The 14,760-nt window shown below is 40.7% G+C and overlaps 1 protein-coding gene across 3 annotated transcripts in view; it reads right to left on the bottom strand.

Annotated features, from left to right (window-relative positions):
- The window catches only part of kif1b (kinesin family member 1B), a 62,613-nt gene that overhangs the window by 17,718 nt on the left and 30,135 nt on the right, over window positions 1-14,760 (bottom strand). For 2 of the 3 annotated variants that reach the window (XM_071520139.1, XM_071520140.1), the window contains 8 exons: window positions 14,615-14,694; window positions 13,729-13,804; window positions 12,186-12,265; window positions 11,622-11,728; window positions 11,137-11,220; window positions 10,558-10,738; window positions 10,015-10,087; window positions 3,545-7,703 (listed from right to left, as the gene is read on the bottom strand). In XM_071520139.1, coding sequence (XP_071376240.1) covers window positions 6,171-7,703; window positions 10,015-10,087; window positions 10,558-10,738; window positions 11,137-11,220; window positions 11,622-11,728; window positions 12,186-12,265; window positions 13,729-13,804; window positions 14,615-14,694 — 2,214 coding nt within the window. In that variant the 3' untranslated portion in view covers window positions 3,545-6,170. Of the gene's footprint in view, window positions 1-1,145; window positions 1,295-1,816; window positions 1,923-3,544; window positions 7,704-10,014; window positions 10,088-10,557; window positions 10,739-11,136; window positions 11,221-11,621; window positions 11,729-12,185; window positions 12,266-13,728; window positions 13,805-14,614; window positions 14,695-14,760 lie in introns of those variants that run through there. The other variant, XM_071520138.1, reaches the window with a different exon arrangement.

Raw genomic sequence — 14,760 nt, 5'->3', positions numbered from 1 at the left:
CTGGATATAAATAAGAGACGGGCAGAAACCTGAAGATAAATAAACCCCCCCTCCTAAAACATCTATGTGACAGAAGACCCATCTCCAATATCTATCACCCTGCGCCTACCACTCGATACAGCTACGATCAGAATATAAATCATAATGCTCTGCTGATGGGGAAGGTGGAGCATAACAGACTGATTTATAACAAATGCTGTTTGTTCATCTTTGACAATAAATCACAACCCAACCTGGATGACTTAAAGGACCGGCTCCTGCATTATCTCAAACATACGCTTTGAGTCGACCGTCCCATTAATTAGAGCGCAAGCATCAGTCTGGGCTGAATAGAAATCTTAATCAACCTTGTGCTGCCCTTCGTGACATCATCATGTGGGTGTAGGTTTAGGATTCTGGTCAGCAGGTAATGCCGTCATCGTGCTTTAGAGTCAGAGAGCCCAACACGCCATGTGGGATGGCTGTGAGGCTGACACACGTCTGTAGGTGTCATGTTATGCTATTCAGCACAATCAGAATCAGCCAAACTTGTTACAACCTCTTCAAATCTTGTCATCTACTGTAATATGGACATACAGAAATGGATCAGTTGTTGAAATGCTTTATTTATAATGAAGATTGACACACGCAACTACTCCAGCACGCTTTAGTATCACACGCCCACACAATTTTTATTAAACTTTATTTATTATTTAACCCCACAATTGTTAATATTCTATTATTATATGTATTCCTCTATTGTTTATATTATTTCTACTGTTTTAATTGCTTAGTGTATATTGTATTTCTGTGATTATATTCTATTTGTCCCTGATGAATCCTATTACTTTTGCTGCTACAACAGCTGAATTTCCCCACTGGGATCAATAATGTTTCATCTTATCTTTCAATAATCATTACAATTGCAATATGATAAATGAGATCATCAATATGACGTTTTGCTGTTCTCTATTGATCTCGTCACTAGGTAGCGATGATATTATCCAAGACTGTAAACAAACTACTAGCACTCCTCTGTAACCATGACGACTGTCACAAAAAAATACTTACACCTGCTACATGATTTGCTAAGACGGTCACAGCTGGCAAACCTAACTTGTTATTATTATAATTGGGTAGATAAATTTAAATGGAATGTTGTTTACCTTCTTCTTCAGCTCCACACTGATGGCATTGGCCTCCTTCAGGTAGACGGCGTTTCCCCACAGCTGGTCGCGGAGGGAGGTGAACTGATGGTACCTCCACTTTCTGAAGGCCCACTGAGCCAGCTCAAACTCATGCTGCGTCCACGGCACTGCAGGGCGACACGAGACGGTGTGTTACCATGATGTGTATCCACATAAACACACACACACACACACACACACAGAGAGTTCAAACAGACTTCAAGTAACACGGGTTTACTTTGACCTCGGTAAAATGTGTGTGTAGTAATTATCAGTAGTTACATTAGTAGTGCGTTTTCCATTTTTAGGCGGATTAGAAGATATGTTAATTAACTGGATGGACTGAATTCCCTCAGCGGGTAATTAGTATGGTAATATTAACAACTTTTCATTAAACTGAATTAAGTTACATGTGATATGATTTCCTTTTGATGTTTATGAGAGAGAAAATACGATACGCACATCCCAGTAGTTTAGGCTCTGGACAGAAAATGTGAAATAAAAAAATATAGATGTCAGAGAAGATTTGTGATTCTTTATAGTTGTTTACATATCAAATATAACTTTTCATTTGTCCTATTTTGTATTCAATAATATCTGCTTTGATACATCCCATTCGCAGGACATAAGCTTGCTGAAAATATACACACCTTCTTCCTCCTCCTCCTCTTCCTCGTCTTCTTCGTCAGGTGTCTCGGCTGCCAGCGAACGGGTTTCCACCTGTTTCTGAAGCTCCTGCAACTTGCTCTCATAAACCTGGACAGCAGCACAGAGGAGAGAAAGAAGAGAGGGAGCATGGAGAGCTGCCCATCAGCCACAACAACAGGAGGGGAGCCGAGCCGAGCCGAGCCGAGCCGAGCCGGCCGTCAGCAGCACACAGCAATCAGTACACAGCTTGTGTTCAGCGTTTCCAATTTTCCATTTTGAAATTCCATACTTCATCCAGACTTTAATTTCTACACTAGATTTGAAGACTTTGGTCAGTCACAGTGGCTGAGCTACATGATTCTCATCTAGGCTAAACCAGTCTGAAGCTTTAGATTATTTTTTAACAACAACAAATACTGCAAAAAGTGAAATGACAGTGGGTTTACAATTTCATAAAATGTGTAATGAAATGTGAAATGAGTGGGCAGTTTTTCCTTCACTTTACTAGACCTGCATGTTGGATCCTAGTCAGATTGTATGTGTAAAATGTAGTGGGAGTTGGGGGTTATAGACTTTCACTTAAAATAACATCATTGTTGTGAGGATATACAGTACATATATGAATGCCACAAAAAATCCTGTGTCCATCATTAAACACCCATAACCCTGCAACTGAATAGTTAAAGCAGCAGAAATATTTGAAGAGTTTTGTTCCAAAATTAGATATCCATTCCCAAAAAAAGTGCAATATAACACAAAATTAAAGGAAATGATTGCACTTAGAGGATAGTGGGTTGTTTAAGTTCCAAGCGACAGATTGAATGATCAACTTAGGTAATGATTTTTCTCCCAAAGACGGATATTCAGCACTTTGGAAAGGTACTCTTCATTTTCAGTCAACTAGATTTACAAACATCATGTGAGGGAAATGGCTGGAGTGGAAGAGGAGAGGTGCTGGTAGAAGCTGAGTCGAGTGTAATCCTATGAGGGGCGCCATCAGTGCAGGACAGGCTGTGGTCCGGATGACCTCATCCTGTTTGTTCAGTGTCTTCTGGGAAGACAATGCAGCCTTTTCATATATCATTAACCTCCTCCCTGCTGTAATCCTACCAACAAGCTAAAAGCAAACTAGGGACAACGCTACATAAGCATTCTCAGAATGTGCAGACTTGATTCAAACACTCTATTGAAATCCGATTTCTAATTAAATTGATCTGCTAGAGGCGATGGAAACACTGAAATGTGTACTGAAATGAACTGTTGTTTCAAAACTTGAATATCCAAATTACTAGGATGAAATGATTAAATGTATTGCCTGAAAATGATGTTAATGGGATAAATGACAGCAAATCTAACTTTCATCCCCATCTCATGATAAGTGAGCACATGAGAAATTGTCATGCTGTGGTCTTTAATGATTGCAGTAACGACAAAAGACTTAAATCATAAAGTTTTCTAACACTTGTAGATACAATTCTGTAGTCATAATCATGCATATTAGTTTTAAATGTATCATCGTTTTGGAAACCGTAATTAAAACTATTATTCGAACTGCAGAACCACAGACTTGAGTTGTTGTAGCGTCTCAAACTGTCTAGTCTTCTCTGCAACTGTGTCACCCTTGTATAGTGCATGCACGCAGAGATCTAATTCAAACTGTCTCTAAACTCCTTCATTGACAGTGGTAAAATGAACACCAACCATATATACGGTAACAAATAACTGCATTTGGAACATGTCATTTTATTTCAGTCATACTTTGAAAATAAACCTCCAGCAACACAGGGTTTCAATATATCCTTTTTTTTTTTTTTTAAACCTGTGAACAATACTGCTCAAATAGGTATGTTTGCACAAAGTGCTTGATTAAGGAGCATCACAACTTGGTACACAGCCACAATGAGGCACTTGATATTGCAGATTCAGATAGTAGACGTACAACACTCAACAGACACTTAGAACTGAGATCTAACACAGACATATATGTATATTTCAAAAGAACAGTATACTGTACATTGTCCATTTGATGTTGTATACTTTTCCAGCTTACCTGGTAGCTGTCAGCACCAGAGCATGCGTTAAATAACATTCTTTAAAGGAGCACTTATTGGGGCATGAAAAAATGGAAGCAATGGCATGCAAAGATAGTCATAAAGAAATGAGCACTTAATGCTGAAAGAATAGCGTCGGGTGGAGAGATTAGGCTTATATATATATAGATATATCATTATAACATTTGGTTTGTGTTACAACATAGTAAGGCAGAATATATATACTATTGTCAAAACTTAGAAAAAGATAAAAGATAGAAAATCGTTTCATCATTCTGAACCCAAGTTTAACTTTTTGATAGTCCTCAAACATATCTTGTGATACTGCTGTGTGCCGTTTTGTTTCTCTAAAATGGTTTGAAGGTCAACTGGTGTGAAACTGTTATAATCACTGGGTTCTTTTAAAGCTAAGAAAGCAGCAAGGATAAGACAGATTGACAGGCAGACTTGCTGCTCATTCAAACAAGCCTCAGCCACAGCACAGAGGCCAAAAAACTGACGTGGACGACTGATTCACAGACTTTATCTTAATCGGATAGATCTATCAGGATTGTATGGGTATGTGGCATTTGATAAAACTAAAACATAGCAGTCTTCAAAATCTCATTTGACATGGATACTTCTCATGAATAACATTATGCAAACACTTCAATTCTTTGTCCTCCCTCCAACATTTTTCAAGGCGAGTCTTTGGGAACCATGACAACACCCTGTTGGACATCCATTTCAAAGAAGCTGTACTCTGTGTGCTTACTCAGTGAGCCATAAAACCAAAATGTAATTTTTAAGACCACATGAAACAGAAATCAGAGCTCAGTCTATGATTTGTGGTTTCTACAGGAAGAGTGGGGAAAATTATTTTGGACTGGTTTGACTGCAACTTTCACGTAGGCATATTTTTTGTTACATTTTTTGGGCTGTGTCATCCCCCATGCCACCTACCTTATGGTTGGGTACATCGCATAGCAATTCTACCAAGTAATTTTTCATTTCATGGGGTCTTTAATGGACTTCAAGATTTTAGAGAGAACTTAGCATCATGGCATTAGTGAAAACATCCTGGTGGGAAAATATACCAACACATAAAATGTGGTAGTTTCAAAAAGGAACTTAAAAAAACCTACATTTTCAAGAATTTTGTTTAACTTATTGCTCAACATAAACATTTGTGTACTCATAAAATAACTGATTATACAGCTTATCGATGACTTGAAGTGCAAAGTAGTGTCTGTAATACAAGTAGGGTGGCAGTCATACGTATGAAATAAAAAAGAATGTGTAGTGTCATTTTTAATTTTAAAAAAATACGTTTGAAATCAAGCAACTAAGTGGCTTCTTAATTTATTTAGAATTCTAATAAATCAGTATGTTACTACTAAAAAGTTAGTTTTAGTTAGTTTTGGTAGATAGTTTTCTTTTGTGAACTGTAGGTGAAAACTTCAGTATTCTTTTCAGAAGTACATGTTAAGCACTGGATCAAAAGGAAGGCAAAGGAAAAATTGGAGAAGAGGTCATTAATTATTAATGATGTTAATGAATCAAAAGGCACTTTTTGAATACCGCTTTCTTTTACCACTGTTTCAGTCTCCATTCAAATGGCACGTAATGGACTAGTGGCATCAAGCCACTATAATTAATTTTAAAATGTCCAACCTACTGGTCCCTTGATTCCAGATCTAGGCCAATGAAGATTTATGCTGGACAGAAAATGTTAACTAGTAAAGGAAAATGATTCCTCTAGCCCAACATTCAATCACAGGGATACACAGACAGAAATAAATGTAGGGTGTTTTCTGTTCTTACCTTGGGCTACCACAAAAGCTTTGATGACTATTGGGTACTTTAATGTGTTCATAATGGCTCAAAACATTCATGATAAATCAATACTAAAATGGTAAAGATGTAAACTCAGAAATTCAACCATGAATATGTTTTGGCAAATCAAAGCATGATTGATGAATCCTCACACCTGCTGAAAAATATACAGAATAGGCATGGCATGTCTCTTTTGAAAACAAGTCCCCTCATCATCTGTTGGCTTCGATTCCTTATGACAGTTCTCCCAATGCAAGTGTTGACAGAACACACAATGCAGCACAACTGATACAACGGCAAAGATTATGGTGATGATAAAATGTCTTCTTATAATACATACAATTCAAATTTGGATCAACCAATAACACACTGTTCAAGTGCAAAAGTCACAGTTCTAGCTGTCTGACACATGATTCTGAGCTGTTGTGATCTGTAATGCATTTGCCTACTACAAGTATATCCAACTAGTTCCTCATCCCACAAGTCCCTCTCAGACTGTTGTCTCCCTGCTGGCTTTTAGGTTGGGGGCAGACATTTGCCTGCGCATTCTTGGAGGCGCCTGAAAGTTGATTGGATGGTTAGCTTGGTCAGTGTGATGGTACTGCTGGTAGCCATTGAAGCCGGCATCTGTATAGGGCATGCTATTATAGTGGCAAGGCTGTTGTTGGGGGTGTGGCTGGGGATGTGCTGGCTGGTTTTGGTAGTGGCGGGGCTGGTAGAAAGCCTGCGAATGCCTCCTGTTGGTTTCGGCATGCTGCAGTGACTCCATTGAGCCAGAGGACCGCTGGCGGTGATTAAAGGAGTTGCTACGGCCTCGTTCATGGGGCTGCTGATGTTGGTTGTTCCTATGGTTATGTCTGTAACCCTGGCTTAGACCCTGCTCCAAGTCATTGCTTCTGCGCTGGACTGAGGGGCTTGGCAGTGGAGGACTGACTTGGATAACCGAAGCAGCCATCCTTTCTCTAGAATATGCTCCTTCCTCAGCCTGGCCTTCTCCCTCTTCTTCCTCTACAGCTTCTTTGGGCACCTTCAGCTCGATGACCTGCTCGTCTGTGATAATGATATGGGTGCCTGGGCTCCAGGAGTTGCGGTGCTTGGGGTTGCTTTTGAAGGGGAAGCGGAGCTTGCGGTCTTCTGGGGGTATGAAGCGATGTGGTCCGGATTGCCTGCGGAGCTGCTTGGAGATCTCTTGTTGTTGAAGGTTCTTCAGGCGTACCTGCTCCTGACGCATCCAACGCATGTGGCCTCGTTTGAGGGTCGAGTCATCGCCTGCACTTTGGCCTGTTTGCAGTTCTGCCTCCTCTCCATCAGGCTTTTCAGGCACAGGAGGTTTGCCTTCTCGAGGACTGGGAGTTCTAGCTGCGCTGGTAGAGGTGCTGATGCTGGGAGGCTTGTCTTGACTTTCTGGGGCGATGAATGGAAGGACCTTTTCCATTTTGACCATCTTGTTCCTGAGAGCGCGGATCTCCTCGTCCTTCATGTTATTTTGTTTCTTCACCTCGTGCAAGATGTCCTCAAGTTTGTCAATGTGCACCTTCAGTTCATCCATGACAACCCCTCCTGCTCGGGACCCATTGGTGATGACATCCTCAATGCGCTCATCGCCAACCCCTACAGTGTCCCATACATCCCGAGCCACCGCCCGCCACGAGTCCCGCTCGTTGGGGTCCTTCTTGCTGTAGCTAGCGCACAGCTCCTTCATCTTTACAATGGCCAGTGCCTCAATTTCCTGCCGTGTGTGGCGGAAGTCGTTGAGCGCTACTTCGTAACAGATTTCCTTGACCGCCTGGATCTTCAGGTCAGAGATGGTCACCCATTTGGAGTCCTTGGTGATGCGGCGGCGCTGAGGGATCTGGTACATTTTAACTGGCTCTCTTCTCTTCCCACTGCTGGGTAATCCACACTTTTTCACTATGGTTTGTAGCTTGCTGGGGGGCAGCTTTTCTCTCAAGGAAGTGATCAGTCTCCAACTCTCTTCACAAGACCTCTTATCTGAGTCATCCCCACTATCAGAGTCGCCATCCTTGAGAAAACAAAACAGGAAACAAACCAAATGGTTCCCAACAAAAAGGAGAAATTACAATGGGAAATCAAAGAGAAGAAGGATGGCTTTTTAAAAAGGAATGAATACAAGTATGAATATGCAACATGGGAACTTCTATTATGAGTAAAGCTCTTGGTCAAATCGGATCGCCAACATAATATTCAAGAGCCAGGACAGGATTCTGATGTTCAGGATTCTGAGATTTAGGACATTTACCTAGATGACTCTTACAGTGTAATAACAACGTCATCTAAAAATTTTGCATACATCATTACTGTACAAGATGTATGGCAACATGCAATATCATTCCCAGAAAAATATGTCCAAGATAAAATCAAGTTTTAGGTAAAACAGCTTAAAAGGAAAATCTAGCATAGACAGTGGCTTCCATTGACTTTCTTCTCATTTTGCCTTTCTAATATTTTGGCTAGTGAAATTGTTATTGGATATGAATTAAATCATCTTTACTATAAATACTTTCACCTATTGTTGGTATTACTTTACATGCCAACAAAATGCTAGCACGCAAATAAGTGATTTCAAAAATGGGGAATTCAACTAGGCCAATATAGTTCCCAATGTTGCATATTGATATTAAAAGTAAAGGTAAAGCATGACTATCGTGATTAGAAAAAAATATAAACAGAACAGAGAATAGTTGATGATTGGAGCACTTCTGTATTATTTTGTGATATTCCTCTTCATAATTGAAAATTTGGATATTTGACAGCTGGATCCCAAACATGCTACAATGGCATGCAAAAAACGTAGATGGATTTTGGAGCTTTTCCCCTTTAGAAGTCCAGAAGATTTGAGTGGCTTTAGTATTAGCAGTGAGTTAGAAGACAAGAGTGTTGTTGCAGTTTTATCGGAAAGCCAGTAGAGAGAGGACAGGCAGAAGTGAGGTTAAGTGTTAATCCACTACAAGAAAGATGTTAGTTGAAAAAAAAATGCAGTTTCTCATTTTTTGTAGACAAAGGACATTACAGATCACAACCAGTTGGAACAGATACTTCAAATCTTGTGTATGACAATGTATCTATGACTAGAACTGGACATGTTATATGTCATTGGGAGTCTGAACACTGTGCCTGTAGTTCTGCACATAAAACCACCAGAGTATGGAAGAGGTCTGTGATTCATTGATTCAATTGCGAGCAGTAATAACTCTGTTGTTGAGCCATGCCCTCAGTGTGCTACAAAGACACCAGGTAAGGCTAGCAAAGGGAGGTAGCCAAAGAAGTCAATGAGAAACCACATTGTCGCTATCCTTCAAAAACTACAGCAGGATTTTTTGTTATCACAATGCATTGTACATGTCAGCAACTGCATTGAAGAGATGAGAACTCAGGACAAAACAGAGCGAGAAAACTAGAGTAGAAATCTAATCCAAGCAAATCAACAGCGACCTCAAGGTTGACCAGCTCAACAGCAAACACTGCAACTTAGTCCAGAACCAGTACTGAATGAGTTAAGAAAACATGCTATTAACATGAACCATGCAAAAGCAGCGTCATTTCATAAAAACAAGACTATTTGTTTCGATATTGATCATGTTAAATCGGCTTTAAATCAATTTTGACCTTCATATCAAATGAACATTCTGCTCTAAGGTGCTGTTTTGCAAGATTCAGTTCCACTCTAGAAGACACAAGAAAAGTGAAAACAGGGATTTGGAAAGGGGAAAGCTTTACAATCTAATTCTCACTGAATCAAATTGCTACAGAAAATCAGTCAAACTCAAGAATCAAGGGGATTGGGGGGGTAAAAGCTCAACTATCTCAAACCAGAACAAGTAGATTTTAACTTCCATGCAAGAAGAACAGACATGCGCTAGGAGTAAAAGTGTGATTCACACACACACAACAGAATCTCAAAAAGTGTCAGAGCTCAGAGTGAGAATTAGTACTAGTCAAGACTTCAACGGAGCAAAAGCAAAACCATTGTCCAAAAAACAAAAACTTAGCTATCCAATTATATATTAACCATCGAGAAACCATGCTTTAACTTTGTAACCCACTTTAGACAAACAGTGCATTCTAAAGTACATTTCACTCAAAACAATCACACAACTAGCAAGTCATTTGGGTCACTCCAGAAACTACTACAACTTCAAAAGAGCATCATCAAAGTTCAGGCTTGGCTTCTATTAAACCCACCCTGCAGTTATTACAAAGTTGGCTACATGAACTTCTAGCACGATGACTTCTTACTGGCAACATTAGACTACATAAAGTCTATAAAGTGGGTTTGATTGAATTCCAGCCTGATTCTTAACACTTGAACTCACCAGTCTCTGTTGTTCCAGAAGTTGGTCTGCTTCTTCCTTCTCCTTTTTGTACAAGATCTCCATCTCAGTGAGTCTAGACAAATTAAAAAAGTATTCAAAAGCTCATTACACAATTCATAATACACAATCCATATTAGAAATTACAGTGAAAATTCTCATTATTATGCTACAGAAAATGCAGCACTAATTCCCAGTGATCTGTCAAAACAACATGAACGTTTAGCCAAAATATGGTGTATTTATTTATCAATTCACATTAAGTCATGTAAGTGCCACAATATCACTCGTTTTTTCCCCCAAATCTGCCATATTGACCTGCCAAGACTACAAATTCATTTTTCTAGATTTCAGCTTTGCAAATTTCTCAATTACTGTCATAAGAGTGAATTAGCGACAAAAAATGGTCGATGATTGTTCATAATATTCTTATTTTCCTTATGAGTATTTTTTCTTTTTACCAATATTAATATATTCCAAGAGACTCTGTACATTGTTGGCCATGGGGGCACCCATTCAAATTCCACTTATGTCTGGATCCTATACCTTTTCTCCATCTCGTGCTTCATGTCGATGCCCTGCTTCTCCAGCAGCTCCCGCTGGGCAAAGGTCCAGTCCACTGGCTCCACGGGGGTTTCAGCCGACGGGGTCTTCTCCCGCTCGGCCCTGGCCTGTTCGGGGTGGTTGAACCGGAACACATGGTTCTTTCCCATGATGATGCGGTTGCCTGAAACAAGATATGGTAGAAATTAGCATGGAGACAAGTGAAGACATCATTCCACTGGAGCTGTAGAACAGTGTGAATATAACTGATCACCCCAATTTTGGTGTTTTCCATTTATTTGAACAGAAAGGGAACAGACAAGTTTCATGACCCTATAATAGATCAAGTCCATTGAAATGTATTACATAAATTCAATTAATCCTTGGTTATAGGTAAATCTGCCATTTTTTCTCAATTCCTGAGAAGCTGTACTTTTGGAGATATAAAGATTTTCATCTGACAGGACTGATATCAAATTATTACACAGATAATACAAATAATTTTCAGAGAATATACACAAATAAGAATTAGCACAAACAACGAAACACAATATGATAATATTGATATATGATAATATGCACCTGAACGAAGCTGGACTGAATCCTCAACTCGCTTGCCATTGACGTAGGTTTCTGATCCCTCGCAGGGCACCAGCATAACGATCACTTCAGCAAACACAGAACCAACAAATCATCAGTGACTCATACTTTTCCTGAACAGCTCATTAACATTAACTGTTAAATGGTGAAGGACCAATATCTACGCCAAGGTGTACTGATTAATGACATTCATGGCATGACTTTTCCATTAGCCAAAGGAAATGAATAAAGACGAGTCTACACATGCACCCATTCAATCCACTGAAGCAGTACATGGGCTTGGTTTTTGCATGTTCAATCTAGGAAGTATGGGTATCTGTCTTTAAATAATATTTAAAAGGGATCAGGAAAGTGATTTCCATCCTTGTCCACACAGATCAATTAAAGAGCATCCAGAATTCCAATACACACACATAAAGACACCCCCACCGAAACAGACAAACACACTGACAGTAATGGTGTCTTACCATCTCCATTGGCATTCCTCTCACTGCGGAAGATGCAATGCTCTTCTCTGATATGAGCACCACTTAAAACGATGTCTTGACGTCTTTCAGCATCTGCCTGGCCCACCCTGCAGTAATCAAAGTAGCCATTTTGAGTGAGTGATCACTGCCCTCTAATTCTATCGGCAGCCATTTTGGCAAAAAGTCAGTGGCAGGGGTTACCGCTGAACCTTTAAAACCATCGCTTATGAGAAAAGGCAGCACTTCTGAGGCCCTGTAAGGTCTTTCATCTTGGATCCTGTCATTCGTTATTGTCCCCCTCGGGCATGACTGTAACTAAATACTTTACGGGAAGAGTCTATAGACGGGGCCAACAGGACAAAGAGGGGAGGAAAGTAACTTTAGACGATACAATTTTGGTCATCAACGGCAGATTTTATGCCACCTTCTTCTGACTCTGAAAGTCCCTCTTGCCAAACAGAAAAAAGGAGAAATGAAATGCACAGTACTTTTTCAGAGACTCTAATTCTAAACTTTTCCAGACCTTCTGCAGCATTTCGTTGTTTGGATTCAAGTTTCGGTTACCTTGTAATTCCGTCTTTGATGTAGTAGAGCAGACACTCTGACATGAGTGGATCCTCATTCAGGTTAACCAGGTGCGGAGTCTGCAGAGGAGGAGACATGAGAGTGAGGTACAGTCTACCGAAAGAAAATATTTCTGGGATTTCACTACTTTCAACGGTACTTCAACAGGACAGAAATTATGCTGCACTTAAACTGGGCATAGTTTCATATCAGTATCATCAAGGACTTTCAGTGATACATGAATATCTCCTTCATGACAGTGGACTGAAATGGCCACATTGACACAACGCCGACACCTCTAGTGCCTGATACATCACAGTACTACTACAAATAATGCTAGGAACTACTCCACCATGCAACCAACCTTCTTTGGGGAAAAGACCCCATTAAAGTCTGTATAGAGATCACAAGGCTTCTCAACGAAAAGCTAACCAATGGAGAAGCAGCGGGTGAAAGGAGAAAAAAAGAGAATGAATGGAGGACAAATGAAAATGAATGAAAGGAAAAAAACAAACCAAAAAACAGGAGGGGGTCAAAACCATGCCTGAAGAAGGATTAAATTCAAAAGAGGGGATTTTTTTTCTGAAACCAAAGCTGATCTAGTGACAGTTGGCTCTGAACAGTCAGTGATTAAAGGATAACTGATAGCTTTTTTGCCTCTGTCATGAGCTTGACTCTGCTGACAAGAGCATACCGACACACCTACAGGTCTTTATATTCCTAGCATATCAAGCTGCCTCTGCTGGGAGATGGGTAAGTAAGGAGAGTGCAGGGAATATACCATTCGCCCGCAATTTAAAAGCCTCATGAGAGCACTAATAGGTCTAAGCAGCTGAAGGAAAGGGGTGACAGCTAATACTCCAGTCTCTTTACAGTGCCAAGTATATTCAAACTTTGTTTAAGTGGCTAATGTAAAATTTAACCTCCAAATAACTGTATGCAGAGCCACTAGACAAGTCTTAATTTGACCCCATCATGTTGAAAGCTGTTCACATTCTGAGTGTCAATCAAACACAGAGCGGAAAATGATACTCTAGATGTTTCACATAGTAGAAAAAGGGTAGTAAATGCCTGGCCTGGAGGAAAATGCACATCTATGCACATGATGGCAGCAGCTGTGAGGAACTATTCTGAGCATGGAAATACACTTATGCTAACAAATCACTACAAAAGACTTAAGCTCTGCCAGTTACGCGGCTACATCTAGTGCAGGAGGGGTAATTTATCTGTTGATTCAATTGAACAAACCTTCTTCGTAGGAAAAGAATCAAACTGCTCATCAAATGGACTTTCGTGGCTAAGCTGAGTATGTGGAGGAGGCAAAATAACACAGGGTGTAAAGAAAAAAAAAAAGAATAAAGTGAATGAACGGGAAAACCCAGTCACAGTTCAGGGAGGGTTCCTTAGGAAATGATATCACATGGAAAAGAACGCTGATGATGTGATGGAGGAAGGGTGTGCATCACCATCCATGGGAAAATTTATAACATCATAGTCACCAGCATCAATGTGTGTGCGTGTGTGTGTGTCATGTGTCTCCTACCTTTTTAGGAGAGAAGACCCCCAAAGTGCCTCCATCTTCACGGATTGCCACACCCATCTCTGCAAGCAAGGCCTCCCTAATTGCGAGGAAAAGGTATTCGTAAGTTCAGAAAATATTAGGTTAAGTAAAAGTAACTTGGAATGCATCATCAGTGCCTTCACACAACAGTACACAACCCCAGTATGTGGATTCATACTCATACACTCAAAATAGAGATTTTGGCTATCATAGTAGATGCCCTAAAAAGTTGCCACACTTCATTAGACCAAAGATTTGATCCAAGGTTGCTTATGTAGTCATTGCTCTTGCTCCACAGAATAAAAAAAAACTCACATTAACTCTGTACATTTGCTTGTGCTTGTGTATTGATAAGAGGAAGACGATAAGGAGTGATGGTGTGCGACATTACACCAAGGGACTTGTGGCTTGACAACAGGCACAGAATGGCACCAGTGAGACACAGGGGGAGCCTCAATGGACAGACAGTAACATGGTTGATGTGACAGCCACAGACGAGTGGAGGAAGAGGGAGAAGGGGGAGAAGGGAGAGAGAGAGAGAGAGGGGAGAGGGAGTGCGGGCAGCAGAGTGTGACGACAGAGCGAGGAAGGGAAGTGGACAGAATGGGTGCAGAGGAAATGAGACAGACGGGTGAAGAAAGCGAGAGAGAGGGCACAGATGGGTGAGAAGGCAGACAGTGACAGGACTGTGGAGGGAGGGGTGGGGGGTGGGGGTGGGGAGGGTCATAACAGACCAGCATGTCTAGCACTGGCAGGGCACAGATGAGCGGAGGGAGAGGTGAAGACACAGATAGCGAGGAGAGGTGATAGACAGAGGCTGGAGAGAGATGGAGATGGAAATGCACGCACACTAACTCCCAGTACTGACCTCTCCATGCGGATAGCCTCCGTCTTTCGCAACTTCTCCTCCCAGGTTTCATTGAGCTCGGCGATGATCTTCTCCGATTCCTGAACACAACATGGAGAGTGAGGGGGAAAGACAATGCAGCCAGTATAATGTGATCTGAACTACTA

The sequence above is a fragment of the Centroberyx affinis genome, unplaced genomic scaffold, assembly GCF_046629955.1.
Source record: "Centroberyx affinis isolate AG114_WGS23_722 - 3 ecotype Tasmania unplaced genomic scaffold, CSIRO-AGI_Caff_v1 ptg000772l_1, whole genome shotgun sequence".
NCBI lineage: Eukaryota > Metazoa > Chordata > Actinopteri > Beryciformes > Berycidae > Centroberyx > Centroberyx affinis.
Note: the sequence above shows the minus strand (reverse complement) of the source record. Positions and strands in the feature narration are given on the sequence as shown.